Below are 22,491 nucleotides of genomic sequence, written 5' to 3'. Positions count from 1 at the left end.
AAACACAAAGGATCATTAAGAGACTATCATAAGCAATTATATGACAACAAACTGAATATCCTAGAAAAAATGGATAAATTCTTAGACACATAAAACCTACAAAAATTGCATTATTAAAAAATAGAAAATCTTAATAGACCAATAATAAGTGAAGAAATTGAATCAGTAATAAGTCCCCTATCAAAAAATAAAAAAAGCCCAGGACCTGATGGATTTATAATTTTTTCATATTATAATTTTTCATATTATAAAAAAAGTTAAAAAAGAACTTACACCAGTTCTTCTTAAACAATTCCAAAATATTGAAGAAGAAAGAACACTTTCAAATGGATTCTATAAACAGAGGCCTCAGAAATAACACCACACATCTACAACCATCTGATCTTTGACAAACCTGACAAAAACAAGCAACAGGGAAAGGATTCTTTAATAAATAGTGTTGGGAAAACTGGCTAGTCATAAGTAGAAAACTGAAACTGGACCTCTTCCTTACACCTTATACAAAAAATAACTCAAAATGGATTAAAGACTTCAACTTAAGACCTAAAACCATAAAAACCCTAGACGAAAACCTAGGCAATATCATTTGGGACATAGGCATGGGCAAAGACTTCATGACTAAAACACCAAAGCAATTGCAACAAAAGCCAAAATTGACAAATGGGATCTAATTAAACTGAAGAGCTTCTGCACAGCAAAAGAAATGATCATCAGACTGAACAGGCAACCTACAGAATGGGGAAAATTTTTGCAATCTATCCATCTGACAAAGGGCTAATATCCAGAATCTACAAGGAACTTAAACAAATGTACAAGCAAAAGGCAAACAACCTCATAAAAAAGTGGTCAAAGGATATGAACAGATACTTCTCAAAAGAAGACATTTATGCGGCCAGCAAACATGAAAGAAAGCTCATCATCACTGGTCATTAGAGAAATGCAAATCAAAACCACAATGAGATACCACCTCACGCCGGTTTAGAATAGCGATCATTAAAAAGTCAGTAAAGAATAGATGCTGGAGAGGATGTGGAGAAATAGGAATATTTTTACACTGTTTGTGGGAGTGAAAATTAGTTCAACCATTGTGGAAGACAGTGTGGTGATTCCTCTAAGATACAGAACTAGAAATACCATTTGACTCAGCAATCCCATTACTGGGTTTATACCCAAAGGACTATAAATCATTCTACTATAAAGACACATGCACACATATGTTTATTGTGGCACTACTCACAATAGCAAAGACTTGGAACCAACCCAAATGCTCATCAATGATAGACTGGATAAAGAAAATGTGGCACATATATACCATGGAATACCATGCAGCCATAAAAAAGAATGAGCTCATGTACTTTGCAGGGATATGGATGAAGCTGGAAATCATCATTTTCAGAAAACTAACACAGAACAGAAAACCAAACACTGCATGTTCTCACTCATAAGTGGGAGCTGAACAATAAGAACATATGGGCACAAGGAGGGGAACATCACACACCAGGGCCTGTCAGGGGGTGGGGGGCAAGGGGAGTGATAGGATTAGGAGAAATACCTAAGTAGATGACAGGTTGACGAGTGCAGCAAACCACTATAGCACATGTATACCTATGTAACAAACCTGCACATTCTGCACATGTACCCCAGAACTTAAAGTATAGCAATAAAAAAAAAACCTGGCAAATCCAATTCAGCACAATGAAAAGATAATTTATCATGCTCAAACTGGGATTAATCCCATGGATATAAGAATTCAACATATGCAAATCAATACATGTGATATATCAGCAGAATCACGGACAAAAAATCATGATCATTTCTATAGATGCAGAAAAGCATTTGGTAAAATTCAAAAATCCTACATGATCAAAACTCTCAACAAATTAGGTACAAAAGAAATGTACCTCAACACAATAAAGGCCATATATTAAAAACCCACAGCTAACTTTCTGCTGAATGAGGACAAGTTGAAAGCTTTTCCCCTAAAATATAGAACAAGAAAAGAGTGTCCACTTTTGGCCCTCCTATTCAACATAGTACTGGAAGTTTTAGCCAGAACAGTTGGGCAAGAGAAATAATAAAAGGCATCCAAATTGGAAAGGAGGAGGTTAAACTGTCCCTGCTTGAAGGTGCCATCTTATCATACCCAGAAAACTCTAAAGATTCTACCAATATTTAGAAAAGTTGCAGGATATAAAATCAACATACAAATCAGTAGCATTTCTGTGTACTAATTTTTCAGCTATAAAAATAAATCAAGAAAAGAATTTCATTCTCAATAGGTAAAAATATAAAATAAAATACAGTACTTAGGAATAAACTTAACTAAGGAGGTTAGTGATTTCTGTACTAAAAACTATAAATCATCGATTAGAAACTTGAAGAAAAACACAAATAAATGGAAAGATAGCCTGAGTTCATTTTGGAAGAATAAATAAAAATGTCTATACTCCCCAAAGCAATCTACAGATTTCATGCAATCCCTATCAAAATACCAATGATATTCTTCACATAAACAGAAAAAAAAATTCTATAATTCTTATGACACCATAAAAAAAACACCAAATAGCCACAGCAATTTTGAGTAAAAAGAACAAACCTGAAGACCTATCACAGGCTTCATAATACACTACTACAAGACTACAGTAAACAAAACAGCATGATACTGGCATAGAAGTAGACATAGAGGCCAATGGAACATAATAGAGATACCACAATTAAATCTATAAATGTACAGTTAAGTGATTTTCAACAAAGGTGCCAAGATCATACAATGGGAAAAGGACAGCTTCTCCCAACATCAAGGAATGATGTTGGGAAACTGGATATTCACATTCAGAAGACTAAAATTAGACCCCTATCTCTCACCATATATAAAATGCAACTTAAAATAGATTACAGACTTAAATGTAAAATCTGAAACTATAAAACAATTAGAAAAAAATAGGAGAAAGCTTTATAACATTGGTCTGGGAGGATGATTTGGATAAGACCTCAAAAACATAGACACCAAAAGCACAAATATGCATATAGGATTACATCAGATTAAAAAGCTTTTACACAGCAAATAAAACAATCCACAAAGTAAAGAGACAATCTACAGAATAGGAGAACATTTGCAAATTATTTAACTGATAAAATGTTAATATCCAAAACATAAAGTCCTCCAACAACTCAATAGTAACAAAAAAAACACCAAGAACCTCATTTAAAAATGGGCAAAATACCTAAATAAATAGTTCTCAAAAGAAGGCACATAAATGTCTAACAGGTATATATAAAAAAGATCAACAATACTGATCTTTTCATTCTGGGAAATGAAAAGCAAAACCACAATGAGATATCACCTCAATGCAGTTAGAATGGCTATAATTAGAAAGACTTAAGATAACAAGTGCTGGAGAGGATGTGGAGAAAAGTGAACCCACACACATTGTTGGTGGGAATGTAAATTTGTACAGCCACTTTAAAAAACAGTATGAAGGTTTCTCAAAAAATTAAAAATAGAACTCCCATATGATCCACCAATTCCACTACTGGGTAGATATTCAAAGAAAATGAAATTGGTATGTTGAAGAGCTCTTGGCACTCCCATGTTTATTGGAACCATATTCACAATAGTCAAGATATGGAATCAACCTCAGTGTCCACCAGCAGATGAGTTGATAAAGAAAATGTGATATATATACACATATATAAAAAGAATAAAATTATTTCATTAGGAACTACATGAATGTGCTACAGAAGACATTATATTAAGTGAAATAAGCCAGGCACAAAACACAAATACTGAATGATCTCATTAATATGTGGAATTTCTAAAAATTGATCTCATAGAAGTTGAGAGTAGAAAAGTGGTTTCCAGAAGGAAAGGAGAGAATAGGAAAAGGTTTGTCAAAGGATACTAAATTACAGTTAGGAGAAATAAATAAAAGAGATCTATTGTACAGTAAAGTGACTATAATTAATGATGATTGGATTCTTAAAAAAATGCAGAGAGTAGATGTTAAGTGCTTTTCCCACTAAAATGGTAACTACATGAGCGAATGCAATTGTTAATTAGCTAGACATCATAATCCCACAATGGGTATATACTTCATAATCATAGCAGTCCAATGACTATATAAAGAGGTGATCGCTTCCATAATGAATCCTGTATTAGTCCATTCTTACATTGCTATAAAAAAAAATACCTGGACAGTGTAATTTATAAAGAAAAGAAGTTTAATTGTCCTAAGGTTCTATGGGCTGTGCAGGAAGTGTGATTCTGGTATCTTCCAGGCTCCTGGGGAGGCCTCAGGAAGCTTCCAATCAGGGCAGAAATCAGAGGGGGAGCGAGGCATCTCACATGCTGGGAGCAGGGGCAAGAGAGAGAGAGCAGGGAGGGGCTCTACACTTTTAAACAGCCAGATCTCAAGAGAACGCACTCAGTATCAAAAGAACAGCCCCAAGAGGATGATGGTAAACTACTCATGAGAAATTTACCCCATAATCCAATCACCTCCCCCCAGGCACCACCTCCAACACAGGGGATTACAATTTGAAATGAAATTTAGGTGGGGACCCAGGTCCAAACAATATCAAATCCACAGATAGCTATCTAAAACAGCAATAAAATATTACTTTATGATAATAAATTTAAGACCTCACTTGTGGGGTCCAAAACAAGCAAAAAGATAATAAGGACACATCGCTGTAGGTGTCACAGGAAAACTGAAGTTATAAATTGAGGTCAATTACACAGGAATCTCAGCTCCGTCTATGGACACCTACCTAAGGCAAATAATGTTCTTCTCAAATCTATGTGTATTTAGGTATTAATACAAAGGTTTACTATGACAAAAAAACTCCTCTCTCTGCAGACCTGGAACAGGTAAAATATGACAAAGTAGGTGGAGGTGAACTATCAATTTGCTGGCTCTTTCACTAGAGGCAGGCACATTCCCATAAATAAAGGTGAGTACACGGGCCATGTGAGAGACAGAAGACTAAAGCAGGACCCTTGGTTTGAAGCCAGAGTAGGTGGTGGGCTTCTGGCCTATATAAAAGGGGCTTAATACAAAGGAGTCAAACTGCTGTCTGCAGTTAATTTATTTTATTATATTTTTAACTGAAAAATAATAATTGTATATATTGATGGAGCACAATGTGATATTTTAATACATGTTTACATTGTGGAATGATTAAATCACAGTAATTAACAAATCTATCACCTCATACACTTCTATTTTGTGTTGGAAATGTTTAAAATCTATTTTCTTTAGCAATTTTTAAGTATATAATGCATAATTATTTATTATAGTCATCATTCAGTGCAATAGATCACTAAAGCTTATTTTCCTGTCTCACTGAAATTTGATAATCTTTGATAAAAATCTCCCCTTTAGTATCCATCCCCTAAAACTTAAATATTTAAATTAGTATTAGCATCTGTTATATATGATATAATAATAACAACAACAATATGTTAAACATGTATGAGAATGAAATAGTCTTTTAAATTGGCACAATGAAAAAAATGAGGTGAGAAGATTGTGGGAGGCCCAAGATATATTTCAATCCAAAAGATATCTTTAAGCAGTCGGGAAGGTGGGACACTGAGTAGAAAATGACAAAAAGTAACTGAGGTTAGGAGCATACTCATTGAAGTAGCAGGAAAGAAATATAATGTAAGCCAGCAGGAAAGAGAGATAATGTAACGCATAAATAAAATTCTGAGTGCCCCAAGTGACTGAATGGACCCTCCTCTTAACCAAGGGGATCCCAAGAAACCTGAAAAAATAGCTCAGGCCATGATGGAAAAGGCGGGTCACACACACCCTCATCCCTGTGGAGCTTAGGCACAAGGGACCAGCATTAACATTAAAATAGAGATCATAAGCCTGACAAAACAGATTCTTTGTAGCAGTGAGATACCCACCTCCAACCTGACTCTGTTATCGGATCACATGGTAGAGAGGAGGGCTTGAAGGAAATCAAAATATTTTGTCCCAAAATATATTCTCTTTGACATATTTTGAAATGTCCCTGCAAAGCCCTCTCTTGTAAGAGGAATTTGTATTCTGTAGAGAATCTCCTTCCCTTACCAGGTCTTTTCCAGAATTTTTAAGATCTGATAAGATACATTTACCATCCATTCTCTCTGAAGCCTGTTACTTAGAGGCTTCACAGACATAACAAGAACCTTGGCTTCCACAACCCCCCTCATCTTAACTCGAGCATTTCTTTATGCTGACTTCAACTCTTCTCAGGCAAAACTTAACTTTTTCAACCCACTGCCAATCAGGAAATCTTTGAATTCACCCAGGACCTGAAAAGCCCTCTCCCACACCCTAACTTCTAGATGTCTCACCTTTCAGGGCTGAACCAGTGTACACTTTACATGTATTGATTTATGTCTGCCTGTAACTTCTGTCGCCCTTAAGTGGACAGAAGCGAGCTGTAACCCAGCTACCTTGGGAACCTGTCTCCCTAAAGTGTATAGAAGTGAGCTGTAACCCAGCTACCTGGGCACCTGTCTCCCTAAAATGTGTAAAAGCGAGCTGTAACCCAGCTACCTGGGCACCTGTCTCCCTAAAATGTGTAAAAGCGAGCTGTAACCCAGCTACCTGGGCACGTGTTCTCAGGACCTTCTGAGGCTGTGTCATGGACCATGGTCATTCACATTTGGCTCAAAATAAACCTCTTCAAATATTTTACAGTTTAGCTTTCTGCATCAACAAAATAAATGGAGTTTGTGTTACTCTAGAAGTTTTCTTGTTTAATCAATACTTTTCTCTACATGAGGGCAGAAATTAAAACACTTTAACTGATAAAAAGAATTTGATAGATTAAAATAACTCAAGTCAATTCAATCTATCCTAGGACTTTTATGTTTTTCACTGACTTGACTGAACCTTTTAACAAATTGAAAACTTTTTTGTGAAGAATCTAGCCCAAGTTCTTGAGCTTTATAAATATATAAACGTATGAGCTAACTTTAAATAACCAAATAGCTACTTTTGAAGAGAGCTGAATATCATGTCTTTCCACACTTTAATTTATTATTAATGGTATTTTTAGTGCAGTGACAATTTTATTATAAATGCTGTGACACAGTCACAATACTAAAAGAAAGATTCCAGTTATGAATCTGGATTGTTTTCCAAATACTGAAATTGGTAGTCATATGAGGGAACTAGGACTATCCTCGGAATGATCAGTTTATTCCAGTGAATAATAATCATATGCGGATAAACGTCATGGAACATAAGCATAGTTGTTAAATGAGCCCAAAGCTATCAAGGGGGACTCATTTTGCTGTTCTACCTCAAATTAATGGAACACACTATTGTCTTCCTATTCACAAATATAGACACAGTGTGTTTAATAAGCAGATAGTCCAGCACTTTGTATGAGAATTGCATCTGGTCCCAGGTGAAACCTTAAACTTTTTGTCAAAATTTGTCTGATTTCACTGTTGCCAAGATGCCTTTGAATGAACTTGGGGCTTCATTACTGTCCAGAATGCCAGGGAGAGCTAAGTTAGAAACCCAAAGGATATTATAACAAGTTCTTCTCCTCCTAGGATCCCAACTGCAGGTGCCAGTGCTTGTAGTTTCCTCTATTTAATTAAAACTTTTTAACTGGTATATTGTAGCACTCTAACAAGTCCCCTGGCACACCCAGAGCAGAGGTTTAACTGGCAAGGATCCAAGCTCCAGGAAGTTGCCAAGTAAAGAAAACAAAGCTGCTTTCAAATCCCTCTTCCCTGGTCTTTTGCATTCTGTGAGAGACTATTTAAACCATTGCTCAGTCCCTGTGCCTTTTACATACCCCTATTATAATTTTTAAGAACTCTCATTGGGAGGCCAGGTGATTGTCAAATGAGAGAAACTAGACTACCTCAAGAGAATCTCTCTGGGAACTGTATCTATCAGAATAAAGCAATCACATTTTGAGTTAAAGTTGTTGGGTAATAACCGATGCTTTTTCTTTGTTCCCAGACCACAAAGTTGTCTTGTTGTTGCTGTTTTTCATATATCATCAGAATATTGGAGGGTGGAAGGAGAGGTCAGAGTATTTAACTCTACTTCTTCCTGCCAGCCTATGGTCTGGCAATTGCCCTCTTCCTTTGCCTAAGTTCACAGCTACCATTGTCAGTCAATAAAACCACTCTTTCTTCTTACCCATTCAGATTTCACCTTGTTAATTCTATTATGTGACATTATTGCTTGTTGGATCTCTTAACCTTAATAACCATGTGTAAATAGTTCTTTGATTAAAATCTCTTCTCAACTCCTTTGAGCAGGCCATCTGTTTTCTACCAGTTCCCAATTAATTTTCCAATAGAGACCCTAAGAACCTCACAAAACAACACATCAAAATGGGTTCTTGAATTGGTTTGCTCACCTTTATAACTTTATAATAACTTTAGATTGATAAGCCTAGATTAATTTGGAAGGATACAGAGTTACATTACCAATTGAATATGTGACCATCCAAGTTCTCTTGTGCACAGGAAAGACATGGATTGGGAGGAGTGTGATCCTGAGAAATGGGTTGCAGACAGTTGTATAAACAAAGACAAGAGTGGCAACCGTGAACATTACTTTTGGGTGTAAGAATTTCATACCCCCTACCCTGATTTGAGACAATCAGCAACTCTATACATAAGTCTTTTCATTGGCTTCAACTGGGTAAGTTATTCGCATGTTTGCCAACATCTTTCACTTCCTCTAAAGCATAGGAGATTGAGATCCAGCTTCGCAGAGAAGGAGAAGTAGAGAACATGCACTGAGGAATATGGCTCATGTCCTAAGAGAGCTGTAGGTCTTGACATTTTTCTTGGCAGAAGTCTGAGGAACAACTATGGATGTACATTCTATAGCTTTTAGACAAAAGAAGATGTAATATAAGACTAGATATGGTAATATTCATTACCATGAGTACACTCCTGAAGGATTTATAATTTAATACGTTGGTTTAAGTGTCTGGAAAGAGCATTCATTGTCTTCTATGTTGACTAATTGAAATCTGGAGTTAAAGGAGGCCTATAGTAAATGAGTAGGAGATGCCAGAACTTCTGTGTCAAAGTGTAGCAAGATGAACACTAAGGCTCAGTGAGACGGGTATTTATTATGGTCACTCTACCCAACTAGTTGTTATCTGTACTTACGGGAGGGCCCAAAGGCCACTGTTGTTATTGCCATTATTTTCAATCATATTAATTTTTTTTTATTTTTAAGCAGAGCACCAGGATCCTAGAAAAGCTTGTGGCTGTCTTCAGTAGTCCACAAATAACAGTGAGGAATCACACATTGATTCCATTGGCCTCTCTGATATCAAAGAGTTTTAGATATGTTGAAGGGGCATAAAAATCAGAGATAAGGTAGACATATCTCTGGCAGATGGTGAGCTCAGTTTCTGTGTATTCCAAACCTTCATCAAGTTCTGAGAAGCATGCCTGCTCCACCTGACCCAATCATGACAAACTAAATACATCCCTGCATTCTGGGATAGCTCACTGAACAGAGGCTCTAACACCAGCTGCCACGCACCTTGACATTGCTCCCCTCCAGCCAAAGCTTATAAACGACAACAAGTGACACAGAGAAACCAGGGCTCTTTTCTGTCTTTATGCAAGTAAATACAGCATATCCTCCTGGTAAAGTTAAAATGATACCTTCTCCTTTTAAGCCTTTTGATTGAAGATTTACAAAAACATGACAACTTTTGGAAATCAGATCTCTAATCCAGATAACTGAAAGAAAAAGAAAGGAAAATGGATAAAAAATAATATTGTCCCTAATACTGTCAATTCAAAACTTTACCTCAAAATTCTTTTCACTCAAGAAGTAATGCTTATTAACTGTTCTTACTGGGAAGAAACTTGCTCAGGAGAAGCAAATATTCCAGAGAACAGAAATTTAATCTAAATTTTTTTTTTTTTTTTGAGACGGAGTCTCGCTCTGTCGCCCAGGCTGGAGTGCAGTGGCGCGATCTCGGCTCATTGCAAGCTCCTCCTCTTGGATTTATGCCATTCTCCTGCCTCAGCCTCCTGAGTAGCTGGGACTACAGGCGCCTGCCACCACGCCCGGCTAATTTTTTTGTATTTTTAGTAGAGATGGGGTTTCACCATGTTAGCCAGGATGGTCTCAATCTCCTGACCTCGTGATCCACCCATCTCGGCCTCCCAAAGTGCTGGGATTACAGGCGTGAGTCACCGCTACCGGCCAGTCCAAAAATATTTTTTAATTGAAAGATCAAAGATTTTTTTCTTAAATAATTACAAATAGATAAAAATATACATTTTTAACATAATTTAAATTTTAATGATGAATCAGGATAACTAACATAAACCATTCTTTCCATTTCTAAAGTATACCACTCATAACAGAGCTTTCTCTGAGACCTCTACAGATATTAGAGAACAAAAAAAGTGGTGGAATAATTTAGTTTTTAGGACATTTAACATATTAATATGTATAGCAACTTTCTTAGAAAGGATTATACTAAATAGTATTTCCCACATTTTAGCAGCATTTTTTTCATTTATTTTCAAAGATCATCCTGTAGGAAGGCATTACTAGATGTATACTTTGGAATACACTGCCACAGAGGTGGCTATTTAAAAAGGGGAGTAATGTAGAAGAAAGGGACAAATGAGGCTTCCCATCTCTGAGCTGCTTTGGTCTATAACTTCCCTGAAATGACTTTCCAGAAAAAGACCTTAATGTCTGCTTTCCTTTGGAGATTTTTCTGTTTCACATAAAGGCAGGGTACCACATATGTTACCGTGATCCACGGGAGCAGTGCAATCGAGTGCCTTTTTTGAAAACTATGATCAATAAGCCAGATCAACCTTCTCCCCGTCAGTGTCCATTCCTGTGTGTTCCTATGGACTGACCTCTTACAGGTCAACAGTCTGCAGAACATGACTCAAAATCTCACCTGAAGGACCACCTTTCTAACCTACACTTTCTTGACAGGGTATAAAGGACGTCCTTCACCATTCCAAAAATTCTACATTTCCAACTACCACCCAACTCACACTAATCCCCTCCAAGGTTGGCTGCCCTTCCAATACTCATCTCTCATCTCTATTCTGTACCTCATTTAATAGTATCACCATCTACCTAGGCACTTCAACTAGAAAGCATGGGGAAAATGTCTGTCTCTCTCTCTCTCTCTCAGCCACATGTGCCATTAACCTCTAGGCCCCAGCATGTCCATGCTCCAATCTCCCTCAGATCTAACTTGCTCTTCTCCATTTCCAATCATACCAACTCTCAACATCTCCTGGCTTTATAACAATCTCCTATCTGGCCTCCTTGCTTTCTCTACACCATCTTCATTCTAGCTTCACTTCCGAATCACACATCTGAGCACGCTGCTACAGTTCGCACTTTTTTTTGAGACAGAGTCTTGCTCTATCGCCAGGCTGGAGTGCAGTGGTGCAATCTCGGCTCACTGCAACCTCCATTTCCTGGGTTCAAACAATTCTCCTGCCTCAGCCTCCCAAGCAGCTGGGACTACAGGTGTCTGCTACCATGCCCAGCTAATTTTTGTATTTTTAGTAGAGACAGTGTTTCACCATGTTGGCCAGGATTGTCTTGATCTCCTGACCTCATGATCCACTTGCCTTGGCCTCCCAAAGTGCTGGGATTACAGGCATAAGCCACCGCTCCCGGCCAGTTCTCACTTTCATGTACATATTCCCACTAAACTTTAAAGCAAGCCTCTTAGAACTAGATGATGCCTTGCACAGGTGCTTCACAAACATGGATAAGAAGATTCATATGAGGACTGTTGCTCACAACAAAAATTTACAAACGACCCAAATTATGTGACATAATCAAGTGGAATAATAGGCAGCAAGGAAAAACAAATTAAACTGTACACACAGTTGGATATTAATAACATACTACTGAGTGAAATAAGCTAGCTCCAAGTTGCTCTATACAGAATAATAAGCTTCTTATGAAGTTCATAAATGACTAAAAGTAAATAGAATATTGTTTAGGTGCTATATTTAGGCTACACATACATGTGAATATACGTACACAAACAACACATACATACATACATAAACATATAAATACATGCACACTGACAAAACTATGAAAACTACAAAAAAGGCAACAGAACAATCAGCACAAAGAAGTAAGAGAGACAGGCATACAGGCTGCAGAGAAAATGTGCAGAGGTAAATACGGACAATGTTGTTATTCTCTGGTGGGGTGATATCATCGTATATGATCATGCTATTGTTTAGCTATTTAATTATTAAAAGAAAGCCATGCATGAGCTAAGAATTATATGTCCAATTCAGTATAGCTAAGGTATAGTGAAAGGAAGGGAGGCAGGAAGAGAGTGAGAAAAGAACTGTGTAATGCAGGAAGAAGTTTCCACGTTTAAAAGAGGACTTGAGGCTGGGCACGGTGGTTCATGCCTGTAATCCCAGCACTTTGGGAGGCCGAGGCAGGTGGATGACCTGTGGTCAGGAGTTCGAGACCAGCTTGGCCAACATGGTGAAATCCCGTCTCTACTTAAAATATAAAATTAGCCAGGCCTGCTGGCAGGCGCCTGTAATCCCAAGTACTCGGGAGGCTGAGGCAGGAGAATCGCTTGAACCCTGGAGGCAGAGGTTGCAGTGAGCCAAGATCACACCATTGCACTCCAGCCTGAGCAACAAGAGCGAAACTCCGTCTCAAAAAAAAAAAAAAAAGAAAAGAAAAAACAAACAAACAAACAAAAACAGAGGACTTGAAGAAGACCCAGAGCAAAACCATGTTAATGGAAACCAGCTATGTGGGTCTGACAGTCAATGCTTTTGGTAAACTGTAATCTGTGGCCTGTCTACAGGGAAGTGATTCTCCAAAAGAGCATTCAAGCAGCACAGATCACCCCAGCAGTGCTATCTGCTCCCTCCTCCTGAGCTTGCCAAGATTTGGGGGTTTTGCTTAGGCTTCCCCATTCCTGGATCCCGAAGCACTCCAAGCAAAGTAATATTGGTACTGTTTATCCCTACATGCAATGTGCCATATGAAATCTTGAAAGTTGCCCATGTCAGTCTATTTTGTTTTTTAGAAAGGATGATTATAAAATAAAGTGAACATCTGGATCTCTGGCCAAGTGAACCTCAACCTCCCTTATAAATCCCAATATGCTCATCTTAATTTACTACGAAGCAATAACTCTTCAAATTCTTAAGCAAACAATACAATATTAATTGCAATCTGGATCTCCCAACATGTCTTTCATTGATCAACTGTCAAGGACATTAAGGAGATTCTCAAGACTCCTCAAAAGTTGGGGGCATGTATGTAAGGGGAGAGATTTGTGACCAATTAAAATTCAGGAAAGTTAAATAACATTTCCAACTTCCTGGTTTGAGGCACAAACACATTTGGTGTGGAAGGAAAAGGATCAGGAAGGAACAAAACTATAATTTATAGCTTCAGTATGGTCATGGGACAGGAAGTAATGTTTGGCACTTACAAATTCCATGTCCAGGCCAGGAAAAGCAAAACAGAAACAAGGACCAAGAGGGTGGTAGTTAACCTAGAAAGACTGAGGACTAAGGAAGTCCCTACTGCTGACCAAGTCCATACCAAGCAAAACCAGCAAGTAACAAGCAGCTGTCGACCCCTTTGGCTTCCTGCCTACCCTGAGATATTCTTCCCAATAATTCAAATCTAAAAGGTTTTGAGCAGCATGAGAATTAAAAAAGAAAAGAAAAACCCACCTCTGTGAAAGAGTGGCTTATATACAGGTGATCGTTTTGGATGGCACACCTTAGCATTACTAAGTTAATGCATCAGAAAGGTCACAAACCCATCCACTGTAAATCGGGACAGAACCGTGCCCTCTATCTGTTTTCTGCCCGAGCTTCATTCTTGACTTCTGAAGTTAATTTTAATGGTTTAAGCCCTTCCTCTCTGTTTCCAAGAGTTTTGTTTAACTTTCTTTTATCCCCCATTCACACCCTGACAGATTATGGTATGAAATAACAAAAAGTCCATAGACTTTGAAATCAGATAGACCTGATGCTTCATCTCTGAATCTTAGCTGTAAGTTTCTGCAAAATGGACTAGTAATAACTACTCCTGAAGTTCTTCTGAGTGTTAAATGAGATAATGTATGGAAACATATCAAGTCTGTTGTAGTAGATATGCTACAGTGACACAGCACACCTACTCCAGGACAAATCATTCACGCCTCGGATAGTATCTGGAACAGTTAGCTGCTTAACTGCAATCATCTTCTCAATACATTTACCAAAATACAGAAACGTGCTATGCATCAGTTACTTGTGAAAATTCTATCTCCAGTCCTGATCTCTCTCCCTTGAGTTAGAGCCCTGGATTTGTGGCTACTTAGTGAATATTACTATCTACTAGCGACTTTAGAATTGGCTAGAATTCATTTTATGCCATTGCTATTAGAAATAGGAAAGCAGACCCCAACACATGAATTCATTTGGCCTTTGTTATATATACACAGACAGGATAGGAAGTAGGACTTAGGTCACCCACCTCTCTATTTCCTGTATTTCTCTAAGAGCTTCTTGATGTCTCTCCACCAGCTGGACCATATAGAAAAGCAAATTTATCACCACACTTCCTCCAAAATTAGCTTCCCCTCTGGACTTATTTCTGCTAATTGATCCTTAATTTCCCTGGTCTGATTCAGGACTTGCAACGTCCTTGGCAAGATTTTCTGCCTTCTTCTACACCCATCCACCAGTCCCTGCATCCATTTATTACCAAACTACCATAATTTCGTCTTTTACAAAGTCTCCTGTCTATCCTTTCCTTTTAGTTTCACCTTGACAGCACATTCTAGAACCTCATTACCTCACACCAGGACAAACGGGTCCTACCTAGATGCCCTTCCACCTGCCCATCTAATCCCAAACACTCTATGCACACTGCCACTTTCACCATCCCATATCCACGCTTCGCAGAGACACCTGCAAAAACACTTCCAATGCAAGACTCAGCCACAACTGAGCCTCAGAGTGTGATATCTAGGGGACAAGTTGACAAAGAACCACAGGAGAAACCAAAGAGGTGGGTAAAGAACCAGGAGAGGAGACTCCAGAGAAAGGTCAAGACCCGGGGGCAGGCACCAAAAAAGAGATGAGAACAGCAAACTTTGCCCTTGCGCAGCCTAAACTCCTCCAAGTAAATGTCAGAGGCCAGCAAATGCCTTGGGGAGCTGATACGGAGCCCTGACTCATCTCTGGAGGAGCAGAAGAGGTTAATCAGAAATCTGTGCAAGGAGAACCAGGGCTCGGAAGACTGATCTAGCTACACGGGAGGCCAAGGTGACGCTGAGGGACTCACTCACAGATGCTGAGGGCTCAGCAGGGTCTGCACGGGGTCTAAGGAACCCAGCACCGAAGCCATTCTGCGTTGCTCAAGCACTCCGCGGACACGCGCTCGGTTCTCACATCCTGGAGATGTTCATTATCCCGGGAAGACGTTTATCAGAAGAGAATTTCAAAAAGAATAAGTAACTTTTTAGTAAATGTCTTCAATTAAACTCCCGCCTTAAGGCAACTGTTGAACTTTCCCCAATGTTGGAGGATACATGTGAAGACATGAAACGTTCCTATTTTCCAAAGTTTTCATCTACCAAGTCGTTCATCTACGGTTTAGCACTGTTAATATAAGTTCACTCCTCAAAGTAATAGGTTCTGTATTATGATAGAGGATTCTTGGTCCTAAATTTCTGATTCAAAAATGGGAAAAATTTCCAAGATATAAAAGATAAAGATATTCACCAGTATTCCAGTTAAATGCATAACATAATAGAACAATATGAGTCACCTTTTCCAGATGTCTCAGAGAAAACCTCCTCTGACTATAATGCCCATGGAAAATCATCTTAATTCCAGAAAGTGGAGGCTGACGGGACACACCGTTGAGAGGGTGAGTCATGGAAAATCACGACTGGTGGCAGGCGCCCCGCCTCAGTTCCCCTCAGGAGAGGGCGCCCGCCAGTGCGGACCGCGAAGGGGCGTCTAGGACAAGGGCGGTTGGGCTCCGCGGCCCCAGCGTCCGCCCAGCGCGCCCTCCCGCGCGGCCTCGTCCCAGCCCGGCCCAGGTTCCTTCTCCGCAGTCGCGGGCGTCGTGAGGCTCGCGTGAACCCCCAACACCCGCGCCTCGCCAGGGCCATCCCGCCGCTCTGAGCGCTTCCAGGCGGCCCAAGGGCGGGATCTTCAGGACGCAGGCGCGCGCCTCTGCCGCAGCCAGGGGAGGCGCGCGGCGGCAGCAGCGCCCAGTAACCGTTACTGGAGGAGCCCCGCCCCCACGGCCGCCAGGCCCGCTCCTCCCACTCCGCCTCCTAAGCTGGAAGCTAAGAGAACCCAGGGCTCGGGCTCCAACTTCCAAGCCTGTCGCAGAGCCTGGCAAGTTCTCATCGGCGAAGACTAGATCCTCAGACCGACGTGCCTTAACTGATTAAGTTGAAAACGGGAAGTAATATAAAAAGGAGATAGAGTAATAAGTGCCAAAATACACTCTGATGCGCTTGTCCGTTTTTCGTTTGTCTTCCAACTATTGTCATTTTCCCAGTCAGTTAATTTCTCCTCTGCTTTTCCTTCATTTTCCTGAGTTGTTCTTCACTCTCTGCCCCTCTCCCTCCTCCACTTTTCCCCTATGGCAGTGAATCAACTGTGTGACCCCAGCTCTCACAACTGCTGCTGAGAGGGTGTGGATAAGTCACAGCTCCCAGCTCACTTTCTCACCTGTACAGCTGGACTGACCACACTCTACTCCCAGGGTTATTGTGGGGTGGAGCAAGTCACCGATCTGGGAGGTGCTCATTTATTCTTATCATAATATGGGAGGCCCCCACTATGGGCTGGGCACTGGTATCAGGACCCAGGAGCACAGTTCCTGTGCTCAGGGATCGCATAACCTCATGGGAACAGCAACCAGAGAAGAATGTCATGAGGATGAGCTCCATGCACTATCCTCACTCCAGGTCTCTTCCTTTTCCTTCTCCTTTACTTTGCATCTTAATGCTCAAGGCTAATGCCAGAAAAAAAAGGTGAAGTAGGCAAAGGGTGTCTAGAGCATCTCAAACTTCTTTATCTCAACTTTACCTCCCTCTCGTGATGGGCTCTGCTCTTTTCTCCACCCCATCCCCAATTCTGTGGAGTTCAGCAAATGCTAACTGCACAGTCCTTGTGCAGGCACTCTACCAGGTGCTGAGAAATCAAATAACATAATTTCAATATAAAAGTGAGAGTTCCTAATCAAGGGAACCTATCTAAGTCATCTGTTGCTGCCAAATGCCCAGATACTGTTTTCCATCAACAGAACTTTCCTGGGCCTCCACCATGGCTTTATGCCCCAGCAGGACAGAGCTGCCTTCCTGGTTGATTTTACATTTCTAATGAAATCTTTTTTTTTTCTTTTCTGTCCCCATTGTTTATATTCCCAAGTACACTGCAGAGCTCAGTTCCCAGCCAGATCGAGCTGCCACGTGACCTTGTTGGTTCTTCTTCCCACCTGGGAACAAAGACAGTTGTTCATTTTAAGTGGCAATTAGGATGGTGAGGAATTCAAAACCGTGCCTAACAATAAGAACAGTAATAATAATAACACCAGCCATTAATTGAGCTTTTAGTGTCTTTTGGCTGCATAAATGTCTTCTTTTGAGAAGTGTCTGTTCATATCATTCACCCACTTGTTGATGGGGTTGTTTTTTTCGTGTAAATTTGTTTGAGTTCTTTGTAGATTCTGGGTATTAGCCCTTTGTCAGATGAGTGGATTGCAAAAATTTTCTCCCATTCTGTAGGTTGCCTGTTCACTCTGATGGTAATTTATTTTGCTGTGCAGAAGCTCTTTAGTTTAATTAGATCCCATTTGTCAATTTTGGCTTTTGTTGCCATTGCTTTTGGTGTTTTAGACATGAAGTCCTTGCCCATGCCTATGTCCTGAATGGTTGCCTAGGTTTTCTTCTAGGGTTTTTATGGTTTTAGGTCTAACATTTAAGACTTTAATCCATCTTGAATTAATTTTTGTATAAGGTGTAAGGAAAGGATCCAGTTTCAGCTTTCTACATATGGCTAGCCAGTTTTCCCAGCACCATTTATTAAATAGGGAATCGGACACATGAAAAAATGCTCGTCATCACTGGCCATCAGAGAAATGCAAATCAAAACCACAATGAGATACCATCTCACACCAGTTAGAATGGCCATCATTAAAAAGTCAGGAAACAACAGATGCTGGAGAGGATGTGGAGAAATAGGAACACTTTGACACTGTTGGTGGGACTGTAAACTAGTTCAACCATTGTGGAAGTTAGTGTGGTGATTCCTCAGGGATCTAGAACTAGAAATACCACATGACCCAGCCATCCCATTACTGGGTATATACCCAAAGGATTATAATTCATGCTGCTATAAAGACACATGCACACGTATGTTTATTGCGGCACTATTCACAATAGCAAAGACTTGGAACCAACCCGAACGTCCAACAACGATAGACTGGATTAAGAAAATGTGGCGCATATACACCATGGAATACTATACAGCCATAAGAAATGATGAGTTTGTGTCCTTTGTAGGCACATGGATGAAGCTGGAAACCATCATTCTCAGCAAACTATCGCAAGGACAAAAAACCAAACACTGCATGTTCTCACTCATAGGTGGGAATCGAACAATAAAAACACATGGACACAGGAAGGGGAACATCACACACCGGGGCCTGTTGTAGGGTGGGAGGAGGGGGGAGGGATAGCATTAGGAGACATACCTAATGTTAAATGGTGAGTTACTGGGTGCAGCACACCAACATGGCACATGTATACATATGTAACAAACCTGCACGTTGTGCACATGTATCCTAAAACAAAGTATAAAAAAAAAACAAAAAAAACTTTTAACACTGCCTTAGCCATGTCCCAAAGATTCTGGTATGGTGTGTCCATTTTCTTTTAAAGAATTTTTTTATTTCTGCCTTAATTTCATTCTTTACCCAAAAGTTATTCAGAAGCAGGTTGTTTAATTTCTATGTAATTTTATGGCTTTGATACATCTCCTTGGTATTGATTTCTGTTTTTCTTGTGCAGTTGTTCAAGAGTGTGGTTGGTATGATTTCAGTTTTTTTGGATTTGCTGAGATTTGCTTTATAACTGAGTGTGTGCTCTATGTTAGAGTATGTTCCATGTGCTGATGAGAAAAATTTATATCCTGTTGTTGTAGGGTGGAGTGTTCTCTAGATGTCTATTGGGTTCAATTGCTCAAGTGTTGAGTTTAAGTCCAGAATATCTGTTAGGTTTCTGCCTCGATGATCTGTTTAACATTATGAGTGGGGTGTTGAAGTCCCCCAGTGTTATTGTGTTGTCTAAACAAGTCTTTAAGAACTTGTTTTATGAATCTTGGTGCTCCAGTGTTGGGTGCATATACATTTAGGATAGTTAAGAATTCTTGTTGGACTGAGCCCTTTATCATTATGTAATGATTTTCTTCGTCCTCTTTCATTATCATTGAAGTCTGTTTTACCTGAAATAAGAATAGCTACTCCTGTTCTTTTTTGTTTTCCATTTACCCAATAGAGCTTTCTTCATTCTTTTACTTTGAGCCTATGGATGTCCCTGCTTTTGAGATGGTTCTCTTAAAAACAGCAGGCAGTTGATCCTTTCTTCTTTATTCAACTTGCCACTCTATGCCTTTTAAGAGCAACATTTAACCCATTTACATTCAGGGTCAAATTGATATTTGAAGATTAAATCCTGTCACTGTGCTGTTAGCTGGCTCTTATTTAGACTTGATTGCATAGTTGCTTTATAATATCATTGGGGTGCTTAAGTATGTGTTTGTGGTGGCAGGTATGATTATTTCATTTCCATGTTTAGCACTCCCTTTAGGAGCCCTTGGAAAGTGGGTCTAGTAATAATAAATTCCCTTAAGTTTGTTTGTCTGAAGAGATTTTGTTTATCCTTTGCTTATGAAGCTTAGTTTTGCTGGATATGAAATTCTTTGTTGAAATTTATTTTCTTTAAAGATGCTGAATATAAGCCCCCAATCTGTTCTGGCTTATAAGATTTCTGTTGAAAGATGTACTGTTATCCTGGTGGGGTTCCCTTTGTAAGTGACCTGCCACTTCTCTCCAATGCCTTTAAGATTTTTTCTTTCACATTTACCTTGGAGAATCTGATGACTATGTATCTTGGAAAGGGTTATCTCACATAGTATTGCACAGGAGTTCTCTGAATTTCTTGAATTTTCATGTTGACCTCTGTAGAGAGATTGGGAAATTGTTCATGAGCTATATCCTCAAATATGTTTTCCAAATTGCTTTCTCCTATCTCAGAATAGAACCAATGGTTGGCTTTACACCGAGACATTCCATTCCTAGGGATGAGCAGGAGACAGAAACCTTTGTCTTGTCTCAACTGCACAGAGGCCTCCCTCTTTCACTCCTCCTCAGCACAGACCCTTCACGGGTGTGGGGCTGGGGGATGGAAGGTCTTTCCTTTCCCATGAGGCCACATCTCAGGCTGTCTCTGTGGGGGGAAACCTTGGACAATCCCCAGGCTTTTTTGGGCAGAAGTCCCTGTGGCTTTCCGCAGTACATTGTGTCCCTGGTTAATCGAGAATGGAGAATAGCGATGACTTTTACCAAGCATACTGCCTGCAAACATATTGTTAACAAGGCACATCCTGCACAGCCCTAAATCCATTAAACCTTGATTCAAAACAGCACATGTTTCTGTGAGCACAGGGTTGGGGCTAAAGTTACAGATTAACAGCATCTCAAAGCAGAACAATTTTTCTTAGTACAAAGCAAAATGGGGTTTCTTATGTCTTCCTTTTCTATATAGACACAGTAACAATCTGATCTCTCTTTTCCCCACAGTTAAATTCCAGCTTTATTCCACTGTGGTCTAAGAGAATACTTGACATAATTTTGAATTTCTTAAATTTACTGAGGCTTGTTTTGTGGCCTATCATATTGTATATCCTGGAGAATGTTCCATGTGCTGATGAATAGAATGTATATTCTACAGTTGTTGGGTAGAATGTTCTGCAAATATCTGTTAACTCCATTTGTTGTAGGGTATAGTTTAAGTCCATTGTTTCTTTGTTGACTTTCTATCCTGATGATCTATCTAGTGCTGTCAGTGGAGTATTAAGGTCCCCCACTATTACTGTGTTGCTGTGTATCTCATTTCTTAGGTCTAGTAATTGTTTTATAAATTTGGGAGTTCCACTGTTAGGGGCATATATATTTAGAATTGTGAAATTTTCCTGTTGGACAAGTCCTTTTATCATTATATAATGTCCTTCTTTGTCTTTTCTTTCTTTTTTTTTTTTTTTTTGACAGAGTCTCACCCTGTTGCCAAGGCTGGAGGGTAGCGGTGCAATCTTGGCTCACTGCAACCTCCACCTCCTGGGCTCAAGTGATTCTTCTGCTTCAGCCTCCCGAGTAGCTGGGAATACAGGTGCCCACCACCACACTTAGCTAATTTTTTTTTGTATTTTTGGTAGAGACAGGGTTTCATTATGTTGCTTTAAAATTTGTTTTGTCTGATATAAGAATAGCTGCTCCTGTTTGCTTTTGGTGTACATTTGTGTGAAATACCTTTTTCCACTCCTTTACCTTAAGTTTATGTGGGTTGTTATGTGTTAGATGAGTCTCCTGAAGATAGCAGAACCTTGGTCGGTGAATTCTTATCCATTCTACTGTTCTGTATCTTTTAAGTGGAGCATTTAGGCCATTTACATTCAATGTTAGTATTGAAATATGAGGTACTATTCTATTCATTGTGCTATTTGTTGCCTGAATACCTTGTTTTTTCCATCGTGGTGTTGTTTTATAGATCCTGTGAGATTTATGTTTTAAGGAGGTTCTATTTTGGTGTATTTTGAGGATTTGTGTCAAGATTTAGAGTTCCTTTTAGCAGTTCTTGTAGTGCTGGCTTGGTAGTGCAAATTCTCTCAGCATCTGTTTGTCTGGAAAAAATTGCATCTTTCCTTCATTTATGATGCTTAGTTTCACTGGATACAAAATTCTTGGCTGATAATTGCTTTGTTTAATGTCTTCAACAGTTTGGATGAGGCCCACATATTTTATGAAGGAGATATAATCTGCTTTATTCAAGGTCTACAGATTTAAATGTTAATCACATCTAAAATATACTTTCACAGCAACATCTAGACTGATGTTTGACCTAGCTGGGTACCATAGCCTAGAAAAGTTGACACATAAAATTAACTCTTATAGTTCAGCCTTGACACTCATACACAACTCCTCAAACCATACTGAATCTTCAAATAAGGAAACTAACAAGTGCTGTTTTCTCTTTGATATCCCATAACTTACATACTGTGATGTAAAAGTAATACATCTTATCTTACATCATAAGAGGATAAGAGAGGAAAGAAATCAAAGATATTTGCTTACTATGTGTATACATATGTATATATGTATATGTAATACATAAAATACATATGTAATATACATATAAATGCTTATATGT

General features: G+C 39.3%; 1 protein-coding gene and 1 long non-coding RNA gene across 8 annotated transcripts in view; one reads left to right on the top strand and one right to left on the bottom strand.

Annotated features, from left to right (window-relative positions):
- Positions 1–16,118, bottom strand: part of TRIM58 (tripartite motif containing 58) — a 58,474-nt gene extending 42,356 nt beyond the window's left edge. For 2 of the 7 annotated variants that reach the window (XM_058430769.1, XM_058430761.1), the window contains exon 1: positions 15,816–16,118. In XM_058430769.1, coding sequence (XP_058286752.1) covers positions 15,816–15,926 — 111 coding nt within the window. In that variant the 5' untranslated portion in view covers positions 15,927–16,118. Of the gene's footprint in view, positions 1–9,661; positions 9,740–14,516; positions 14,803–15,333; positions 15,440–15,815 lie in introns of those variants that run through there. The other 5 variants (XM_058430764.1, XM_058430763.1, XM_058430765.1 and 2 more) reach the window with 5 other exon arrangements.
- LOC131381847 (uncharacterized) overlaps positions 14,791–22,491 on the top strand; it is a 28,793-nt gene continuing 21,092 nt past the window's right edge. Inside the window, exons 1-2 of the long non-coding RNA XR_009210836.1 lie at positions 14,791–15,053; positions 15,825–15,917. This is a non-coding gene — a long non-coding RNA (uncharacterized LOC131381847). The remainder of the gene's footprint in view (positions 15,054–15,824; positions 15,918–22,491) is intronic.

This window comes from Hylobates moloch, unplaced genomic scaffold (assembly GCF_009828535.3).
Source record: "Hylobates moloch isolate HMO894 unplaced genomic scaffold, HMol_V3 SCAFFOLD_18, whole genome shotgun sequence".
Classification (NCBI taxonomy): domain Eukaryota; kingdom Metazoa; phylum Chordata; class Mammalia; order Primates; family Hylobatidae; genus Hylobates; species Hylobates moloch.
The sequence above is the reverse complement of the archived record's forward strand: the minus strand, read 5'-3'. Positions and strand labels throughout refer to the sequence as shown.